At 35.3% G+C, this 20,779-nt stretch overlaps 4 protein-coding genes and 1 pseudogene across 15 annotated transcripts in view; all 5 read left to right on the top strand.

The window, feature by feature from the left end:
• The window catches only part of LOC18767119 (serine carboxypeptidase-like 13), a 33,335-nt gene extending 23,012 nt beyond the window's left edge, over positions 1 to 10,323 (top strand). The window contains exon 16 of the mRNA XM_020553732.1: positions 10,219 to 10,323. The gene's annotated coding sequence lies outside the window, so the exon portion shown is untranslated. The remainder of the gene's footprint in view (positions 1 to 10,218) is intronic.
• On the top strand, positions 1,513 to 5,598 carry LOC18768693 (serine carboxypeptidase-like 13). 3 transcript variants are annotated; one of them, XM_020553731.1, is made up of 14 exons: positions 1,513 to 1,676; positions 1,785 to 1,933; positions 2,883 to 2,959; positions 3,034 to 3,180; positions 3,307 to 3,409; positions 3,628 to 3,665; positions 3,773 to 3,874; positions 3,960 to 4,046; positions 4,144 to 4,305; positions 4,453 to 4,524; positions 4,613 to 4,737; positions 4,898 to 5,003; positions 5,149 to 5,203; positions 5,295 to 5,598. In XM_020553731.1, the coding sequence occupies exons 1-13, from the start codon at positions 1,528 to 1,530 to the stop codon at positions 5,170 to 5,172; spliced, it is 1,341 nt and encodes a 446-aa protein (XP_020409320.1). In that variant the 5' UTR covers positions 1,513 to 1,527; the 3' UTR covers positions 5,173 to 5,203; positions 5,295 to 5,598. The 3 variants fall into 3 exon arrangements, with proteins under 3 accessions (XP_020409320.1, XP_007201001.2, XP_020409319.1); XM_007200939.2 differs by having other exon boundaries at positions 3,055 to 3,180; positions 4,898 to 5,011; positions 5,295 to 5,595; XM_020553730.1 differs by having other exon boundaries at positions 4,898 to 5,011; positions 5,295 to 5,595.
• LOC18766970 (serine carboxypeptidase-like 13) lies at positions 6,902 to 10,632 on the top strand. 8 transcript variants are annotated; one of them, XM_020553727.1, is made up of 15 exons: positions 6,902 to 7,084; positions 7,193 to 7,341; positions 7,689 to 7,765; positions 7,857 to 7,982; positions 8,161 to 8,263; positions 8,431 to 8,468; positions 8,545 to 8,670; positions 8,783 to 8,869; positions 8,967 to 9,128; positions 9,271 to 9,342; positions 9,432 to 9,556; positions 9,733 to 9,853; positions 9,975 to 10,029; positions 10,114 to 10,175; positions 10,329 to 10,632. In XM_020553727.1, exons 1-14 carry the CDS (start codon positions 6,936 to 6,938, stop codon positions 10,146 to 10,148), a joined length of 1,425 nt encoding a protein of 474 aa, XP_020409316.1. In that variant the 5' UTR covers positions 6,902 to 6,935; the 3' UTR covers positions 10,149 to 10,175; positions 10,329 to 10,632. The 8 variants fall into 8 exon arrangements, with proteins under 8 accessions (XP_020409316.1, XP_020409318.1, XP_020409315.1 ...); XM_020553723.1 differs by having other exon boundaries at positions 6,904 to 7,084; positions 9,733 to 9,861; XM_020553725.1 differs by having other exon boundaries at positions 6,907 to 7,084; positions 8,569 to 8,670; positions 9,733 to 9,861; positions 10,329 to 10,585.
• Positions 10,651 to 14,695, top strand: LOC18768246 (serine carboxypeptidase-like 2). Of its 3 annotated transcripts, XM_020553737.1 has the most exons (15): positions 10,651 to 10,713; positions 10,993 to 11,178; positions 11,288 to 11,436; positions 11,937 to 12,013; positions 12,116 to 12,241; positions 12,416 to 12,518; positions 12,698 to 12,735; positions 12,857 to 12,958; positions 13,140 to 13,226; positions 13,324 to 13,482; positions 13,626 to 13,697; positions 13,796 to 13,926; positions 14,122 to 14,250; positions 14,356 to 14,410; positions 14,495 to 14,693. In XM_020553737.1, exons 2-15 carry the CDS (start codon positions 11,057 to 11,059, stop codon positions 14,576 to 14,578), a joined length of 1,434 nt encoding a protein of 477 aa, XP_020409326.1. In that variant the 5' UTR covers positions 10,651 to 10,713; positions 10,993 to 11,056; the 3' UTR covers positions 14,579 to 14,693. The 3 variants fall into 3 exon arrangements, with proteins under 3 accessions (XP_020409326.1, XP_020409328.1, XP_020409327.1); XM_020553739.1 differs by lacking the exon at positions 10,651 to 10,713 and having other exon boundaries at positions 10,952 to 11,178; positions 14,137 to 14,250; XM_020553738.1 differs by lacking the exons at positions 10,651 to 10,713; positions 10,993 to 11,178 and having other exon boundaries at positions 11,400 to 11,436; positions 12,156 to 12,241; positions 14,495 to 14,695.
• On the top strand, positions 16,395 to 19,888 carry LOC18767649 (annotated as a pseudogene).

Here is a 20,779-nt window from a genome sequence, read left to right as displayed (position 1 = left end):
TAAATGTCCTAAGAGTTAATAGAGTGCTGCTATTTCCACCTATCTGTCCTATTTTCCCACTCATCTTATCTTTCCACCCACAACATAAATTTTAAAAAATACAATCTTATTTTTCCACCCACCATTATTCCTAAAATACCCTGCCCTATTTCAGTGTTTTCTGAATACACAGAATGCAGCCTGGCTACGCCAGCTATCTCTCTTTTTTAACCGAGAAAACCACCATGAACAACACCCATCTCCTACGACTCAGAAAAAATTAGGACCAACTCTGATCAAAACCAACACGAACTCTTTTCACTTTCTCTTTCCACATCATCACAATTCTTTGGTGGAATAGCATATTTGACATGCATGCAGATTGAGAACTTTTTATCCCTCTATTTCATTGCTTTGTTTTTGCCTCTCCGAAATTTCTGTCTTCAACCTTCATAGAGACCACAACCCTTGCCGAAAAAGACCAAAAAATTTATCAGAGAATTGAGAGGCACTATAGATCTAGAGATTGCGACCAACAAAACTCACTACCAAATTAATCGGTGCAAGTTGAATATCACTGTGCAGCTTTGATAATGATAAAAAAAAAGAAAAAAAAAAGAAAAAGGTTTCCTATGAGACCTGAGTTGTTTAGACTGATAAAGTGAAGAGAGAGAAGATGAGACTTTCTTAATTTGTTTGGTTCAATTTTATTTTATTGTTATTAATTATTGAAACTTGAAAAAAATTTGTTGGCCGGTTTTGCAGAGGGGAAAAATGTACGCTTTCTTCTTTAACTTTTTCTTCTTCTTTTTACCAAACCCTAGAATAGATGGGATATGTTAGTTGAGTTTTTTTTTTTTCTTAAGTCCTTAGAAGTCATTTTATAAATGGATAAATTGTCTTTAAAATTTTGAAGATAAGGTGGTTGGGGAAATAGAACAAGGGAGTAGAAATAACAGCACTCAATCAATAACTTATGGTTTTTACAAATCCATAATTCACAAGGGTATAATTGGAACAACAAAATAATTAGAAAATAAATAGAATAAACATCAATAAATAAATAAAAAAAGGCATGTAATCTTATGTGAAGCAAAAGTCAAAGGACTTAGATCAACAACTTTTGCGTGAATTCCACTTAAAATCTCTCTTATCAGAATTGAACTTATACCAAATTTTCTAATATTTTAACTCCCATACTGGTCTCACTTTATTTGTATTTCTTTTTACAGAAATCTTACATACACTAGTTGAAGAATTTGAATGGGACAAAATCCAGATGAAAAATACAATTCCCAAAATATAAAAACATTTTTCAAATTTATTTTATGACACGAAAGCTATTATTACTAGGCTAAACAAACAAAAAATGGATAATTTCAATGAAGAAGGTCTCCTTGCTTGCTGATGATCAAGAGGTGCCACCTAATGTTCAGACTATCCAGTCACGTCATGGCTGAAGAAAAAAGACAAATTCCTTAAATCATAGCACGCTTCCTAAATTCACAGTAGAGCCGTAAAGCATTCCCTATATATATGTGATGAAATATGCCTAGCAGCAAGTATATCATCATCACCATGTTGCCACAAGCACTTCTTCTGGTGACCCTTTTGAACATTAATGTTGCATCAACGTCCAATATTGTCAAAACCCTACCCGGCTTTCGCGGTGACCTCCCCTTCAAGCTTGAAACTGGGTTGGTATCTTTGTTCTTATAACTATTATTTTTCTACTCAGTTAATTACTTTGCATTAATACAAAATATGGCAATGAATTATATAATTTATGGGTTAATTATATGAAGGTACGTGGGAGTGGGCAGCATGGATGATGTGCAGCTGTTTTATTACTTCTTTGAGTCTGAAGGGAGTCCAGAGTATGATCCTCTGGTGCTTTGGCTCAATGGAGGTCCTGGTTGTTCTGCCTTCTCTGGCCTTGTATATGAAAATTTAGGTACGTACCTTATTATATTTTTTAGATGATATTATTCTATTTTAAAATTTTATGACATTGGTATCAGACCATCAGAAAATCTTTTTAAAAGATAGGGAAGACCTTCAACACAAAATATATAAATATATATATATAGATATATATATATAAAGGTGTGCTCTGTTTTCTCTGCTTTTTGTTCTTTTTTTTTTCTGTTAGTCTGGGCGCCAAGGCACACAAGTAAAACCTACAGAGCAACTAACCCAGCCCAAGAGCCTCAAAAAACAGGGGAGAGGACCCATCAAAAGCCGTACACCCCAAGTTATCAGCAAGCACGAAGTTGACGAGTGTTTAGGTTTTCTAAGTATATTCTGTGTATTTTTTACTGGGGTTAATTTTGATCAGGGTCTTAAATATCGGGGGGTTTTGGAAATATCGCTCGTTCAAAAACATGGAAATATAGGAAAAATATTGATATCGATAAAAATGGGATAAAATCCACGGAAGTTGTGATAAATACATGGAAATTTGTAATGAAACTTTAGAATAAGTTTATTTAGTCATTCATCTATTATTTTGCCACATAAAATTAGAAGTATATGCATTGCATAGTGGGTTTGAGTGATTTAAGTTGATAATATTGTGAGCTAACAAATTCCTCGAATTAGAAAATCTAGAGTAATTAATGAAAGAAAATAAAACACATTCTAGTAATTTATTTATAATTTTTTACTACAATATTTTACTCTTTTCATGTTATTCACTGGACATGGTACATGTTCTTATATTTATTATTTATCAACAACTGAAAAATAATTAAAGATGTAAACCAACTTGATTTGTCATGCTCAAAAAATAATAGTGAATGTTGAAGATTAACTAATATTATATAGTGATCGAACTTTTAAGTTGTACTTTTCCCATTTTGTATTTTACTAACTAGGACTATTTAATACGTACTTTGTTGTAGGTCCACTATCCTTTGACTATGCGCATTCCATTGGCAACAAACCAAAACTAAAATTGAATCCATATTCATGGACAAAGGTAGGTGTTTTTGTTTATGTCTTTGTACGTATGTGATCTTTAGCAACTATTCCGGTTCTTATAACATTGAGAAGAACAATATCCTAAACTTTCAGGTTGCCAACATAATATTTTTAGACGCACCGGTGGGCACAGGATTCTCATATGCAAAAAATTGGGAAGGATATAACAATCTCAATGACACCTTGTCAGCTGCACAGACATATGAATTTCTTAGAAAGGTGAGAGGTTTAATTCTAGTGATTAAGAATTCTTTCGAAAATCGACATGATTGGCTTGTTGAATATAAAACACTTTTCTTCCATATCTAGCTAGTTATGTTGTTGTTTTCACTGTTGTGGGTGCAGTGGCTTATGGATCATCCCAAGTTCTACAATAATCCACTTTATATTACTGGAGATTCTTATTCTGGCATAATTGTTCCGATGGTCGTTCAGGAAATATCGGATGGTAAGTTGGTAACCCTCTTAAGTTTTACCTTTTGTCAGTTTCAGCTACCAAGAATTGAGAGAAGGGTCAAATCCTGCAACCTTTGATTCAGTCTCTCATGAAAATAATATTGAACATTTCATTCATAACCTCTTCATGCTCAATAAATATCAGATGGACAAATAAGGCAAAAACAGTTTCATGAGGTATTGATTTTAATTGATTTTATATTTGTGTAGGTAATCAAGATGAACATGTGCCACCAATGAATCTCAAAGTACATTTTCTGCCATTATAATTTGAATGATTTCTATTGTGTTGTAGTTCATAAATTCCTCATCATCTGAATGTGGGCCTTAAAAGTTAAAAGTATATTGGCTGCAGGGATATGTGCTTGGAAATCCAGTGACAGATGAAAAAAAAGATAATAATTACAAAGTGTTATTTGCTTACCTAAAAGCACTTATATCAGATGAACTATACCAGGTGACTACGCACTTGCATACTCACTTCATTTCTTGCTAAAAGACTGTCTTTCTTAAATCTGGTTGTGATTTTTATATTTTGCAAGTCAATGAGAAAAAACTGCAAGGGAGAGTATATCAATGTGGATCTAAACAACACGTTATGTGTGGGGGATCTTGAACTTTACAACGAGGTGAGTGAAAATAAAGCAGAATCTTTTGTTTCTGCATCTACTTGTCACTTTTAAGTAATGTAGGATAAAAATACTGACTTCACAATTGGATCGGCAGTGTATTGAAGACATACAGAGTGCACAGATATTGGAACCTACATGTACTTCAGTAGCATCGCCAAAATCAGCAGGGTCAAAGTGGAACATAAACTATTTTAGCGATAAAGACTCCGTAAATCTCCTCCTTTCCTTTCCTGAACTTACTAGGCCATGGTGTCGGGTAAGTCTCTCTGCGCACACACGCATGCACACACACAATGCATAGGACATAGCAGTAACTTATCTGTAGGTTGTGGGTTACTCATTAGTGTTTGTTGTACTAAATGTAAACTTTGAGTCAACATATATCTGCCTTATTTTAATGCAGAGTTACAATTATCTCTTCTCTTATATTTGGGCAAATGACAAAACTGTCCAAGATGCTCTTCATATTCAGGAGGTAATTAATGAGTTCCTTCCAAATATATTCTTCAAGTTTTCATGACATATCACAGTAATTTAATTTTTCTGTCTTAAATGAAAATCAGGGAAGCATTAAGGAATGGTTGAGATGCAATCATACCTTAAAAGATTCATATATATTTGATGTTTCCTCCAGTCTTGTCTATCATGAGAATCTCATAAAACAAGGCTATAGAGTTCTGATTTACAGGTACTATATGTCTATAATTCTCTCCAGTTTTCTTTGGATAAAGACACCTATTTATTATAAATGATTGAACCTATGTATGTAAGTGCTAATCTTGCTGCATCACAATCTAATTATTCTCAAATTATCATTTCTTCTGAACACAACGCTTGTCGATTAACAGCGGTGATCATGACATGGTAATTCCATATGTGGCTACTATGGCTTGGATAGAATCTCTGAACTTGACTGTTGACAGTCGTTGGAAGCCATGGTTCGTCGACGGACAGGTTGCAGGGTTGATATCTATCTCAGCTTTTTTCTCACTTTTTAATTTTTTCATGTCCTTCATCTTTCTTCTGTTTAAGTTGATTTTAGTCTCAAAATCAGATTACAACTCTCATAGTTATGCCGCCTTCTTATTTTGCCCTTTAGATACAGAGTGCAGTACTCAGATAAAAAGTACCAGTTGACATATACAACTATAAAGGCAAGAAGCCAAGACCCACCATGAACTTGAATTATTCCAACACTGCAATTTGCTTGAGCTAAAGTTAAGACTAAATTTTCTGATTTTTCAGGGAGCGGGTCACACAGCAACAGAGTACAAGCCTGAAGAATGTCATGCCATGATTAGTCGGTGGTTCGCATACTACCCTCTGTAGTCAGAATTTCTATTGCTGTATCCCAAAATTAATAAGTCAATTGGTTCGCATACTACCCTTTCGTCTGTGTCTGTTAGAGTCAATTCTTCCAAGACTGACATGAAATCATAAATCAAATATCAGTTTTATTTAATATATCTTCATTGTTAATGTGTTACAGTGTTGGGTAGTAAATAAACCAAAAACCATGCAAAAATCATCATCTGGATGATGATCCTTTGTGAATCTTATACCCTTTGAACAACAATCAGAGAGAGTTGCAGAGAAGACTAAGTTGACTAATTGGTGGCTGACCATTAGTTGGATCCAAAAAATGGTTCAATTTCCGCATATCAATAAAAAGCAGAAAACTTGTTATTTCCTGTCAATAACGCTACAATAGGCGGATAATACTTCCACGTAATATAGCATTATACTGGAAATTGCAAGTTTTTCCCCGCCCATCCCACAACTAAGCTAAAACCTTGTATTGGGGTCCCACCTTATCCACAGGAAGAATTTCTCCAAACAATTGATCAGCACGCCTACGTGTTTTCACATGCACCGATCTCTTAGCTTGTGATCACTTCCCGCCGTAACAATCAATCTCCTTCAAAAGCCAAAAGAAAAATACAATTCCCAAAAGAAAAATATATTCAATTTTATTTTATTTTATTTATGATAGGAAAACATATTCATATTATTACTAGGCTAAACAAATAAAAAAAGGAAATGATATGCTTACCATATAATTATACCACATTTTTAATACCATCTCACGTGGCAGTTGAGGTGGACATCCAACTCATTAAAATTATATATATTATATATATATTTAAAGATATGAGTTTCTTATAATTTTCATTAATTAAAAAAAATTAAAAAACTTAACCCTGGAGACTTTTCAGTTTTCACGTTACCTGTTGGCCTCCCCAAGATCCAACTCATTAAAATTATATATATATATATATATATATTTAAAGATATGAGTTTCTTATAATTTTCATTAATTAAAAAAAATTAAAAAACTTAACCCTGGAGACTTTTCAGTTTTCACGTTACCTGTTGGCCTCCCCAAATTCCCTCTCTTCCTCTTCCTCTGCCGTCGATCCGCCACCGCTCCACTCCCTCCACCTTTAATTTTTGGTTAGTCCACCTTTGAGATGATGTCTACAGTCTATGATCAATGGTAGTTGAGGGGTCATAACACTGCTCCTTGCATCACCAGCTCCGACTACCTCCATAACCTCTCATAGAAGGACCATTATACCAAGAGTCTCTAATCCAGTAGGGTTAGGTTTTTTCAATTAAAGAAAATAATAAAAAATTGATATGTCAAAAAAAAAAACTAATATAATTTTAATGAATTGGATGTCCACCTCAACTCACATGTGAGATGGCATTTCCCAATAAAAAAGGGATAATTAAATGAAGAGGGTCTCCTTCGAGGATTCACTTAATGTCCAGACTACCCAATCACGTCATGGCTGAAGTCAAAAGACATATTCAATTATGGCACGCTTCCTAAATTCACAGTAGCGCCGTAAAGCATTCCTCTCTATATATATGTGATGAAATATGCCTAGCAGCAAGTATATCATCATCACCATGTTGCCACAAGCACTTCTTCTGGTGACCCTTCTGAACATTAATGTTGCATCAACGTCCAATATCATCAAAACCCTACCCGGCTTTCGAGGTGACCTCCCCTTCAAGCTTGAAACTGGGTTGGTATCTTTGTTCTTATAACTATTATTTTTCTACTCAGTTAATTACTTTGCATTAATACAAAATATGGCAATGAATTATATAATTTATGGGTTAATTATATGAAGGTACGTGGGAGTGGGCAGCATGGATGATGTGCAGCTGTTTTATTACTTCTTTGAGTCTGAAGGGAGTCCAGAGTATGATCCTCTGGTGCTTTGGCTCAATGGAGGTCCTGGTTGTTCTGCCTTCTCTGGCCTTGTATATGAAAATTTAGGTACGTCCCTTATTATATTTTTCAGACTCTGCATTTTTTAGATGATATTATTATATTTTGAAATTTTATGAAATTTTATAATCAGAAAATCTTTTTAAAAGAAAGGGAAGGCTCTGTTTTCTCTGTTTTTTTTGTTCTTTTTTGGGTTAGGCAGGGCGCCAAAGCACACAAGTAAACCTACTGAGCAACTAACCGAGCCCAAGAGCCTCAAAACCTATCAAAAGCCATACAAAGTTGATTAGTGTTAGCTTTCTAAGTATATTCTGTGTATTTTTCACTAATACACAGAATATAATTGTAACTCTGCACATTAAAGTTCCAACTGTTTAACACATACTTTGTTGTAGGTCCACTATCCTTTGACTATGCACATTCCATTGGCAACAAACCAAAATTAAAATTGAATCCATATTCATGGACAAAGGTAGGTTTTCGTGTTTGTGTCTTTGTATGTGATCTTTAGAAACTATTCAGGTTCGTATGACATTGAGAAGAACAATATCCCAAACTTTCAGGTTGCCAACATAATATTTTTAGACGCACCAGTGGGCACAGGGTTCTCCTATGCAAAAAATTGGGAAGGATATAGCAATCTCAATGACACATTGTCAGCTGCACAAACATATGAATTTCTTAGAAAGGTGAGATGATGCGCTTGCCTACGAGGTTTCTGCATAAGGTCTAGTTCATGTGATCATCTTTCAAGTGATTAAGAATGGCTTTTTTAATCAAAAATTGACATGATTGGTTGTTGGAAATGAACATTATGTTATTGCGTCTAGTTTAGCTATATCTTTGTTTTTACTATTGTGGGTGCAGTGGCTTATGGATCATCCCAAGTTCTACAATAATCCACTTTATATTGCTGGAGATTCTTATTCAGGCATAATTGTTCCGATGGTCGTTCAGGAAATATCGGATGGTAAGTTGGTAACCCTCTTAAGTTTTACCTTTGATTCAGTCTCACATGAAAATAATATTGAACATTTCATTCATCACCTCTTCATGCTCAATATGTATCAGATGGACAAATAAGGCAAAAACAGTTTCATGAGCTATTGATTTTAATTTATTTTTATATTTGTGTAGGTAATCAAGATGAACATGTGCCACCAATGAATCTCAAAGTACATTTTCTGCCATTATAATTTGAATGATTTCTATTGTGTTGTAGTTCATAAATTCCTCATCATATGAATGTAGGCCTTAAAAGTATATTGGCTGCAGGGATATGTGCTCGGCAATCCAGTGACAGATAAAAAAAAAGATTATAATTACAAAGTGTTATTTGCTTACCTAAAAGCACTTATATCAGATGAACTATACCAGGTGAAATACGCACTGGTTTTTTTTTTTTATGTACCCAGTGCTCTTGCATACTCGCTTCATTTCTTGCTAAAAGACTTTCTTAAATCTGGTTGTGATTTTTATATTTTGCAAGTCAATGAAAAAAAACTGCAAGGGAGAGTATATCAATGTGGATCTAAACAACACGTTATGTGTGGAGGATCTTGAACTTTACAACGAGGTGAGTGGAAATAAAACAAAATCTTTGGTTTCTGCAACTACTTGTCACTTTTAAGTAATGTAGGATAAAAATACTGACTTCACAATTGGATTGGCAGTGTGTCGAAGGCATACACAGTGCACATATATTGGAACCTTCATGTACTACAATAGAGTCGCCAAAATCAGCACAATCAAAGTGGAACGGAAACTATTTCAGCAATAAGGACTCTGTAAATCTCCTCCTTTCTTTTCTTCAACTTCGTAGGCCATGGTGTCGGGTAAGTCTCTCTGCTGCATGCGCACTTGCACACATACACAATGCACACTACAGTCACTTATCTGTAGGTTGTGGCTTACTCATTTTTGTTTGTTATACTAAATGTAAACTTGAGTCAGCTTATCTTCCTTGTTTTAATGCAGAGTTACAATTATCTCTACTCTTCCATTTGGGAAAATGACAAAACTGTCCAAGATGCTCTTCATATTCAGGAGGTAATTAATTAGTTCATTCTAAATATATTCTTCCGGTTTTCATGATATATCACAGTACTTTAATTTTGCTGATCCTAAATGACAATCAGGGAAGCATTACGGAATGGGAGAGATGCAATAAGACCTTACAAGAATTATATATATCTGATGTTTCCTCTAGTCTTGTCTATCATGAGAACCTCATAAAACAAGGCTATAGAGTTTTGGTTTACAGGTATTATATTTTGTAGAATATGCATGCCGATAACTCTTTCCAATTTTCTTTTGTTTTAGTCAAAGCAGAAAGTCCATTTGGAGTTCTAATAAATTCAAACATAGGCTTAGCTTTCTGTTAATAGAATCTCACACAATCTATTCATTCTCACATTACCATTTCTTCTGAACACAAAGCTTGTATATTCACAGTGGTGATCATGACATGGATATTCCATATGTGGCTACTATGGCTTGGATAGAATCTCTGAACTTGACTGTTGACAGTCCTTGGAAGCCTTGGTTTGTCGACGGACAGGTTGCAGGGTTTGTATCTATCTCATCTTCTTTCTTACTTTGTGTTGAGTTTAGTCAGAAAATCAGATTACAATTATCTCATAGTTATGCCTTCTTTTCTTCTTCTGTTTTTTGGCCTTTAGATACAGAGTGCAGTACACATACAAAAAATACCAGTTGACATATGCAACTATAAAGGCAAGAAGCTTAAGAATGAACTTAAATATTTTCCATACTAAAATTTGCTTCAGCAAAAGCTGACTAATTTTTTTGATTTTTCAGGGAGCGGGTCACACAGCTCCAGAGTACAAACCTGAAGAATGTCATGCTATGATTAGTCGTTGGTTCGCATACTACCCTCTGTAGTCAAAATTAATAAGTCAATTGGTTCACACCATTATTCAAAGAATGATATGAAATCATAAATCAAATATCAGTTTTATGTACTATAAACACACCATTATTTAATATATATTCATTGTTAATGTGTTATGTAGTAAACAAACCAAAAATCATGCAAAAAATCTTCATCTGGATGATCCTTTGTGAAAGTCTTTGAGCATGAATCAAAGAGAGGAGCAGAGAAGAGGAAGTAGGTTGACTAATGGGTGTCTGACCATTAGTTGGACTTGGATCCAAAAATATTGTGGCTGACAAGTAGTTCAATTTTGTGACATGCAAGCAATGCGGATGCCACAAATAAATTAAATAAAAAAAAAGTTGTGGTCTAACAAAAACTTGGATTTTCTGCCTCCACGGAATGTTGAGCAGAGAGCAAGCACCATACCTCGTTCTGATTAAGTCCTCTGCTGAACCAAAATCACAACTTCTTCTTCTGTGTGTTTTTTTTCCTGTTGAAATTCAGAATATCTAAGAACCCAGGTGCGTCAATTATCAGTCCATATTTTAACTTAAAGACACAAGTTGAAAATCACACTTTCTTTGTCTCTCATTCTAAACAAATCTTACATACACAAGTTGAAGAATTTGAAAGGGACAGAAGCCGGAAGAAAAATACAATTCCCAAAATATCAAAATATATTCAAATTTTTTTGGCTGATGATCACGAGGATTCACCTACTGTTCAGACTATCCAGTCACTTCATAGCTCAAGAAAAAAACCAAATTCATTATATTATAGCACGTTCCATAACTTCACAGGAGCCATCCTCCACATATACGTATGTCATGAGATAAGCGTAGCAGCAAGTACATCATCACCACCATGTTGCCACAATCACTTCTTCTGGTGACCCTTTTGAACATTAATGTTGCATCATCATCATCCAATATCATCAAAACCCTTCCTGGCTTTCGCGGTGACCTCCCCTTTAAGCTTGAAACTGGGTTAGTATTTTTGTTCTTACAACTATTATTTTCTACTCTGTTAAGTACTTTACATTAATACAAAAGATGACCGTGAATTATATATTTTAAATGGTTTAATTATATAAAGGTACGTGGGAGTGGGCAGCATGGATGATGTACAGCTGTTTTATTACTTCTTTGAGTCTGAAGGGAGTCCAGAGTATGATCCTCTTGTGCTTTGGCTCACTGGAGGTCCTGGTTGTTCTGCCTTCTCTGCCATTGTATATGAAAATTTAGGTACCTAATTATATTTTCCACTCTCTGCATCTTTCAGAGGATATTATTCTATTTTGAATTTTTATGACTTTGGTGATAGACCACCAGAAAATCCCAATATAAATGAAAAATAAAAAGAAATTAAAGGTGTGTCAAGTTGATGAGACTGGCAGTGTGAAGAAAGATAAAAAGTGCGTGCTCTGTTTTCTCTGTTTTTTTTTTCCTTTTACTTTTTTGGGTAACCTGGGTTCAAAGCAGAAACTACAGAGCAACTAGCCTGGCCCAAGAGCCTCAAAACAGAGGAAGGTCCCCATCAAAAGCAGTACATCCCAATTTAAAATCAACCCAAATTTTATTGATGAAGGGTTTGTTTTTTAGTATATTGTGTGTATTTCACTAATATTATTGTTTTTATAATTCTATAGTTTTTAATCCGCGTTAGTTGTAATCTGGCACAGATATTGTGTTCAACTTTTAATTAGTAAAATTAGCCTCAGTATTTAATCCATACTTTGTTGTAGGTCCATTATCCTTTGACTCTGCACATTCCATCGGCAACAAACCAAAACTAAAGTTGAATCCATATTCATGGACAAAGGTGGGAGGCTTCAACTGCCTTATAGGTGTACTTGTTTAATTGGAAACCTTCAAGTTATTGAGGTTCTTATGATATTGAGAAGAACGATAAAAAAACTTTCAGGTTGCCAACATAATATTTTTGGATGCACCTGTGGGCACAGGATTCTCATATACAAAAAATTGGGAAGGATATGCCAATCTCAATGACACAATATCAGCTGCACAAACATATGAATTTCTTAGAAAGGTGAGAGGATGCACTTGCCTATGAGGTTTCGGCATAAGGTCTAGTTCAAGCGATCATCTTTCAAGTGATTAAGAATAGTTTTTTTCAAAAATTGACATGATTGGCTGTTGGAAATGAACATTATTTTCCTGCGTCTAGTTTAGCTACATCTTTGTTTTCACTGTTGTGGTGCAGTGGCTTATGGATCATCCCAAGTTCTACAATAATCCACTTTATATTGCCGGAGATTCTTATTCAGGCATAATTGTTCCTATGGTCGTTCAGGAAATATCAGATGGTAAGTTGGTAACCCTTTTAAATTTGGCCTTTTCTCAGCTTCAGCTACCAGGAATTGAGAAGTGTCAATCGTGCAACCTTTAATTCAGCCTCACATGCAAATAGTTAGTTTCTTAGTTGTGTGGATCATGAGGTATTGATTTGAGGTTCTTTTTATTTTGCTTATTTACTTTTATGTAGGTAATCAAGATGAACATGCGCCACCAATGAATCTCAAAGTACATTTTCTGCCATTACAATTTGAATGATTTCTATTTTGTTGGTTAATTAATTGCAGATCATATGCATGTGGGCCTTAAAAGTAGGCAGACAATAATGTTCCATATATATTGGCTGCAGGGTTATGTGCTTGGCAATCCAGTGACAGATTCTGAAAAGGATGATAATTCTAGAGTTCTATTTGCTTACATGAAAGCACTTATATCAGAGGAACTATACCAGGTGAAAATACACACTGATTTTGTCGCTTCTTGTCAGTTTCATGTTGAGATTAGATTCTGGCTCTTCAAATCATTCTGAACTATTCTGACTAAATCTTTACCTCAAGTTATATGGTGATCTTGCATAGTCACTTTATTTATTGTCTTTCTTAAATGTGGTTGTGATTTGTATACTTTGCAAGTCAATGAAAATAAACTGCAAGGGAGATTATATCAATGTGGATCTAAACAACACGTTATGTGTGGATGATCTTGAACTTTACAACGAGGTGAGTGGAAAGTAAACAAATTCTTTGGTTTCTACAACTACTTGTCACTATTAAGTAATGTACTATCAAAATACTGACTTCATATTTTGATTGGCAGTGTATCGAAGACGTAAATGATGTACAAATATTGGAACCTGTATGTACTGTCCATTCACCAAAACCAGCGCAGTCAAAGGGGTATGCAGATGATCGCACTAATAAAGACTCTGTAAATCTCCTCCTTTCTTTTCCTCAACTTCGTAGGCCATGGTGTCGGGTAAGTCTCTCTGCACACGCCGGCACACACACACATTGCATACTGTATAGCAGTAACTTATCTGTAGGTTGTAGCTTACTCATTTGTGTTTGTTGTACTAAATGTTAACTTTGAGTCAACATATCTGCCTTGTGTTAATGCAGAGTTACGCATATCTCCTCTCTTATATTTGGGCAAATGACAAAACTGTCCAAGAAGCTCTTCATATTCAGGAGGCAATTAATTAGTTCCTTCCAAAGATATCTTCAGGTTTTCATAACATATCACAGTACTTTAATTTTGCTCATCTTTTTTTTTTTTTTTTTTTTTTCAGAATCAGGGAAGCGTTAAGGAATGGGAGAGATGCAATAAGACCTTACAAGAATTCTATATATCTGATGTTTCCTCTAGTCTTGTCTATCATGAGAACCTCATAAAACAAGGCTATAGGGTTTTGGTTTACAGGTATTATATTTTGTAGAATATGCATGCCGATAACTCTTTCCAATGTTCTTTTGTTTTATTTTTCACAAGTCCATGTGGAGTTCTAATTGGAGGGAAAAGTCAAGTACATGAATTTAAACATAGGCTTAGCCCTCTGTTAATATAATCTCACACAATCTATTCATTCTCACATTACCATTTCTTCTGAACACAAAGCTTGTCTATTAACAGTGGTGATCATGACATGAATGTTCCATATGTGGGTACTATGGGTTGGATAGAATCTCTGAACTTGACTGTTGTCAGTCGTTGGAAGCCTTGGTTCGTCGACGGACAGGTTGCAGGGTTTGTATCTTTCTCGTCTTCCTCGAGTTTAGTCAGAAAATCATATTACAATTATCTCATAGTTATGCCTTTTCTTTTTTTTTCTCTCTGTTTTTTGGCCTTTAGATACAGAGTGCAGTACACATACAAAAAGTACCAGTTGACATATGCAACTATAAAGGCAAGAAGCTTAAGAATGAACTTAAATATTTTCCGTACTAAAATTTTCTTGAGCAAAAGCTAACTAAATTTTCTGATATTTCAGGGAGCGGGTCACACAGCTCCAGAGTACAAACCTGAAGAATGTTTTGCTATGATTAGTAGGTGGTTGGCATACTACCCTCTGTAGTCAGTAATTCAAATTACCAATCTACTGATAGATAATAAGTTGTTATGCTGAGTTATTCTTTTTCCAAAGCAAAGGTCATTAATTGATGCTGGTTTGGTAAACCCTTTCCTCTGTTTCTGTTTGTGTGCCATTATTTTTCTTCAGCTCAAGGGTGAGAGTTCTTCACATGGCATAAAAACCACTCGAAAACGGGACGAAGTTATTAGGTTTTGATTGGCCACGAATAGTACCAAGTAACCAGTTTTTGGCACCACAAACTCGTTTTTGCATTTAGGTGAGCAATTAGAACCACGATTGAACAACGATTGAGCAAAAGGTAGCGAATTCCTACCTTCTTATTTTATTATGTCTTCATAGTGTTGACAATATAGAAAGTAATTGAAATCAAAGAGAACAATAGAGAAACAAAGATAACTTTGATAAAATGAACCGTCAGGTTCGAATCAAGACATTTGCAAATTAATTAAGGAGGAAAGAGATTGAAAATCGCGTTTAATATGCATTGACAAACCCCTTTTCTTAGCTAACTTCTTTCAGTGCATTTGCAGATGTACGTAGGTTGGCGAAAGCACATCTCTTTATATGTTGGAGTAATTTAGAATATCACTTTTTAAAAAATAATAATAATTTTGATGATAATGATAAAACCTTTTCATGAAGGGTTCATATGAAAAACAAGTACGGCTACAACCAAGGAGAACAAAGTCAATCATTTGTGATGTAATTGGCACCATCCTTGTGATGTTAAAGATCATACGTACGTTGACCCCTAAAGAGGAAAAGCCAAAGATAAAGTAGGAGAGACGAGGGAACTAATAACTAATGGGTTTTTAATTGTAGACGTCTCTAAATTTTGTCTAGAGTTGCAATTGGGTTTCCGAACCTTTTGTTTTTTTAGGCAATTACATCCGTTAACTTGACAAATAGTTCCAATTGGGTCCTACCGTCCAACTCTGCCAATTTATTTGTCAAAATGAGGGGGTAAAAGCGTCCTTTCGGTTTCTTGGGGAGGATTTCAGGCAAAGAATTGAGAGGTTCCCACGAGATGAGAGAAGGTTTCACTCCACACAGTGACCTTTTGATGTTGATCAACTCCAAGCTTGAGGTACGTAGTAGTTGAAAAGCTATATTGGCTTGGAGTGATCTATGGTAAAGTATTGTGCTCTTTCTTCGGTATGCAATTTGAAGAACTGGGCCATGGCAGCCATCATTCTATCACATAACTCCTCAGGCACTCCGTGGTTGATGATCTGGAAAAATCCATACTCTTCGCAAGCTTGTGAGAGCTCGAATCTGTTTGTTGCTTAGATCAAGCTCCCTGAGATTGGTTTGGTCGCCAATTTATTCAGGAAGCTCTATCCAGTCACTGAAGTTGCTGGACAGGTTGAGCACCTCAAGAGTTGTCAATCTCCCTATTGCGTATGGCATCCCACGAAGCTCATTGAAATGAACATCTAGATATCTCAGTGACCTCATTTCACAGATTCTCTCTCTCTCTCTCTCTCTCTCTCTCTCTCTCTCTGTGCAAATTCAAAAATTGAAGAAGAAAAAAAATTCGAACACTTAGCACCTTTGGGGGGTGAGGTGGATTCTGGGTTTTGCGAGTTGGGATATGGGGGTGGGTTGCAGATTGGGTTGGGATCTGGATTTTGAGGGGGTGGGATAAGGAGGGAGGGGGGAATGGGTTGCGGGAGAGTGGGTTGCAGATTGGGTTGGGATCTGGATTTTGAGGGGGTGGGATAAGGAGGGAGGGGGGAATGGGTTGCAGAGGAGAGAGAGAGAGATTTTTATTTTTTATTTTTTATTTTTTATTTTTAAGATAATTTATTTTTTCACTTTTTTCAGTTTTTTTTTTCAATTTTTAAAATTTGAAATATTTTAATTGAAATGGACGGTATTTGCCCTCAAATTAACTACCAAATTGACGGAATGACTCAATTGGAACGGATGAGAAAGTTGGATGACCTAATTGCCTCAACAACAAAAAAATTCGAGGACCTAATTACAACTCGAGGTAAAGTTCAGGAACCTCTACACTTAAAAATCCAATCATTAATTTATATCCTTTTGAGAGTAGGGTCTCCTTGTACACTGAGTTTACCTAACGTTCTATCAAACCACACATAGAGTCATATGATATGTACTATTAAATTTGATGAAGAAACCAAATTTTTTTCCTCAATATTCATGTCTCCAACATCTCAAAAGCATCATCACCATCATGTTGCCGCTAGCACTTGTTCTGGTCTTACTGAACTGTCACATTTTTGCATCCGCATCCATAATCAACACCCTACCGGGCTTTTCCGGCAACCTCCCCTTTAAACTTGAAACTGGGTTAGTAATTCTTCAACTATTATTTTCTTCTCCACGCGTGCGTTGTTACATGAAATCAGTTGAATTCAACCACCATTGAAGAGTGTTTCTTGTATTATACATATGCATACATTAGTTGTTGTTCCCCACATGAGTTACTAATACGTATGAAATATGAGAGTGAAAATGATGGTTTTGATGACAAATTAAAGGTACGTGGGGTGGGCGATTTGGATGATGTGCAGCTGTTCTATTACTTCATTGAGTCGGAGAGGAGTCCCAAGGAAGACCCTCTACTGCTTTGGCTCACCGGAGGTCCCGGTTGCTCTGCTTTCTCCGGCCTTGTATACGAAATAGGTAATTGTTATCTCACCTTCTAATTAATCATGTCTTTGTACTTCCATTACAACACCGACAATATAATATATACTGTTGAGAGTAATATTGTCTTGCTAAACATAACATGCAAATTAAACAAAAAGAGATTACTCTCGTAAGTAAGCCGGAAATCCCATTAATTGGATTTTGACTGGAAGGTAGCTGTAGATCAGAGTCAGGCATTATTGATGTCCTTTGATTGGCACATCAAATAATGCTTGTACAAAAACAACTTGTCATCATATAACTGTTTAAGGAAAGCTATTCTTCAGGACTTTTTATGGCTTTAAATTTGTTTGGTAGGTCCAATAATGTTCAACTACGCAAATTCTAGTGGGAACGAACCAACATTTGTGTTGAATCCATACTCATGGACAAAGGTAAACCTACTACTTAATCTGTACTTAATTCGTCAAGAACATTACCCAAATGCATTGGACAATGTTCAGGTTGCCAACATAATATTTTTGGATCAACCAGTTGGTAGTGGATTCTCCTATGCAAAAAGTTGGCAAGGATACGAGATCGGTGATATATCATCCGCAGCTCATAGCTAAGAATTTCTAAGGAAGGTGAAAATTGGTTAAATAAGTAATTAAAATTATATATTAAATCTCATTAATTAATTATATTTTCGTCCTCCTTTTTTGCTTTTGCCTTGTTTTGGGCTCTTTGTCTGTCTGTCTGGTGCCCTTGTTTGCTTATCTTGTGCCCTTGTTTGGTCTTTTGGGCTATTATAGTTGTTCTCTGCTCATTTCATTTAGCCTGTAATCCTAATGGTCCATTACCATCTTTGAATTTACAAGTAGTCTTTATACAAGCAATATTAGGGGAGGGAAATTGAATCTAAGACTTCGAGTGTAAGAATAAATATTTTTAACCACTTAAGTTACAAGTCAATCTTTAATTCTTTACCATTTTTCTAACGTGTGATTTGAATTCATACGTTTATTCTTTTACCAAACAAAAACCTCATAGCTATGAACCTTTTATTTTTATTTTTAAATAATAATAATAGCAAAGGATACATGAAGCTTAGATATCTTCAGTGTCTATGGAACAAAACGTAGTGGTTATAATATATTAGTAAAATGTGACATTCATACATGAAAATTTTCTTTTTTGTATTTTTGTGGGGATGAATATTTTCTAGACTTTATTGTTAGTATTAAATGCGGAATCTTGTCTTGGATAACTAAATATTTCTTGACTGAACTCAGGGCTACGTGCTAGGCAATCCATTTACAGAACCAGTGTATAACTCAAGAATTAAATTTGCTCACCACCGTATGGCACTTATATCCGATGCACTCTATGAGGTATAAATGTTCTCTAGTGGCTGGTTATATGTGTTTTTTTTTAAAAAAAAATCATTTGATTTTTCTAAACTCTTGAAAGAATAGCTAGAGTTGAATTTTTGTCGCGAATGTGTGAAAGAAAGTGTTAAGTTATAAGTTTTTATATATGTGTGCTAATCCAATTAACAACCCAATGATGTTATAATCGTATCTGAATTTTTAAATTAATGACTAGAACAAATTGTAATTTTCGTACAAACGATATAGCAAAAAAAGATAAATTAATGCTTAATTTGAGAGCTAATCTCTTCGTATTATATATATAGTCAACTAGAACAAATTGCAAGGGGGGAGTATGCTCAAGTAGATCCAAGCAATGCACCTTGTGTGGAAAACCTCCAAGAAGTCACTAAGGTGAGAATTACAATAATGTCCTTGGGTTTGCATTTAGGGTTAAATATAGTTTAGTATCTTGTGGTTACACCCTTAAAACATGTTAATCCATATCTTTTCAATTTTTACAATAACATACCCTGGTCTTTTAAATTTATTACAATGTGGTTCCACCCTTTAAGTTTTCGTCAGATCTCTCCGTTAGTTGCCTCTCTTTCATTGCACAAGTCAGTCAATTGGTTGAACCCAATTCTTATGAGGAAGTCACTCCTCACTCTCATTGGCAAGAAGCCAAGCAATCTGAATTACAGGCCTTGTCCGATAATCACAGTTGGAGTCTTATTGCATTACATGCTGGAAAAAAGCCTATTGGTTGTCGATGAGTATATAATTAAGCTCAAATCTAATGGGTCTGTCGAACAGTACAAAGCCCGTTTGGTCTATAAAGGTTTTACTACTTATGGAAGGTGTTGATTATCATAACACTTTTTCTCTTACTGCAAAGATACCTACAGTTCGTTGTTTACTTGTTCTTGCCATCGCCCGTAGTTGGCCTCTACATCAGCTTGACGTCAACAATGCCTTCCTTCATGGTGATCTCCATGAGGAAATCTATATGATCCCTCATCCTGGTCTTCGGCGACAAGGGGAGAACTTGATATGTCGCATTCATAAATCTCTTTATGGTTTAAAGCAAGCTTCTCATGAATGGTTTCCTAAGTTTTTTTAGGCCCCTTGTTCTACTAGTGATGTTCAATCTAAAGCTGACTATTCGTTGTTTAAACGCAATACGGGGCAATCTTTCACAGCATTATTGATTTATGTTGATGACATTGTAATTACGGGCAATGATACTACATCTATCTCAGAACTCAAAGATTTTTTGCACAGTCATTTTTCTATTAAAATCTTGGAGATTTGAAATTATTTTTTGGGGATTGAGGTATCAAGATCAAAGAAAGGTATTTTCTTATCCAAACGCAAGTATGCGTTGGAAATTTTGAAGGATGCAAAGCTCCTAAGTGCCACACCTGTTGATTTTTCTATGGAAAAAGGTCTTAAGATTTCTGATAAAGGTGAATTACTTAAAGAACCAACTCACTATAAAAGACTTGTTGGTCGTTTGATTTATCTGACCATCACGAGGCCAAATATTACTTACTATGTTCATGTCTTAAGCAGGTTTATGCATGCCCCACATAAACCTCACATGGAAGCCGCGCTTCGCATTCTTCGTTATTTGAAGAACACGCCAAGTCAAGGGATATTGTTGTCTTCTCATAGTGACTTGACTTTGCTTGCATTATGTGATTCTGATTGGGCAGAGTATCCTAATACTAGAAGGTCTACTACAGGATATTGTGTGTTTCTGGGATCTTCTTTAATTTCATGGAAGTTGAAGCGACAAAAACCATATCTTTGTCTTCAACAAAAGCCAAATATAGATCTGTGGCAACGGTATGTTGTGAGTTGTCTTGGCTTCGATCTCTTCTCAAGGATTTGCTCATCCATCATAGCCAATCTGCGTTGTTGTATTGCGATAACAAGGCAGCTTTACATATTGCCACTAACCCAATATTTCATGAGAGAACAAGACGTTGAAATGGATTGTCATTTTATGTGAGATAAAATTCAGGAAGGTTTGATTGCTACACGACATGTGATTTCATCCTCTCAGTTGGCCGAAATTCTGACCAAAGCATTGAGAAAAGAAAAATTTAACAATTTTGTTAGCAAGTTGAGAGTTCTTGATATCTACTCTCCAACTTTTTGGGCTCAATTCGTATCAATCTTGTTGTAATTTTAGGATTTTGTT

The sequence above is a fragment of the Prunus persica genome, chromosome G8 (assembly GCF_000346465.2).
Source record: "Prunus persica cultivar Lovell chromosome G8, Prunus_persica_NCBIv2, whole genome shotgun sequence".
Classification (NCBI taxonomy): Eukaryota; Viridiplantae; Streptophyta; class Magnoliopsida; order Rosales; family Rosaceae; genus Prunus; species Prunus persica.
Note: the sequence above shows the minus strand (reverse complement) of the source record. Positions and strands in the feature narration are given on the sequence as shown.

Coding starts and splice junctions, on each gene's coding strand:
- LOC18768693 (XM_020553730.1), top strand. CDS start 1,528: ATGCCTAGCAGCAAGTATATCATCATCACCATGTTGCCACAAGCACTT. Junction 4,047..4,143: donor ATCTTGAACTTTACAACGAG/GTGAGTGAAAAT, acceptor TTGGATCGGCAG/TGTATTGAAGACATACAGAG. Junction 4,525..4,612: donor ATGCTCTTCATATTCAGGAG/GTAATTAATGAG, acceptor AATGAAAATCAG/GGAAGCATTAAGGAATGGTT.
- LOC18766970 (XM_020553723.1), top strand. CDS start 6,936: ATGCCTAGCAGCAAGTATATCATCATCACCATGTTGCCACAAGCACTT. Junction 8,870..8,966: donor ATCTTGAACTTTACAACGAG/GTGAGTGGAAAT, acceptor TTGGATTGGCAG/TGTGTCGAAGGCATACACAG. Junction 9,129..9,270: donor TTCGTAGGCCATGGTGTCGG/GTAAGTCTCTCT, acceptor GTTTTAATGCAG/AGTTACAATTATCTCTACTC.
- LOC18768246 (XM_020553737.1), top strand. CDS start 11,057: ATGTTGCCACAATCACTTCTTCTGGTGACCCTTTTGAACATTAATGTT. Junction 13,698..13,795: donor AAGCTCTTCATATTCAGGAG/GCAATTAATTAG, acceptor TTTTTTTTTCAG/AATCAGGGAAGCGTTAAGGA. Junction 13,927..14,121: donor TATAGGGTTTTGGTTTACAG/GTATTATATTTT, acceptor CTGAACACAAAG/CTTGTCTATTAACAGTGGTG.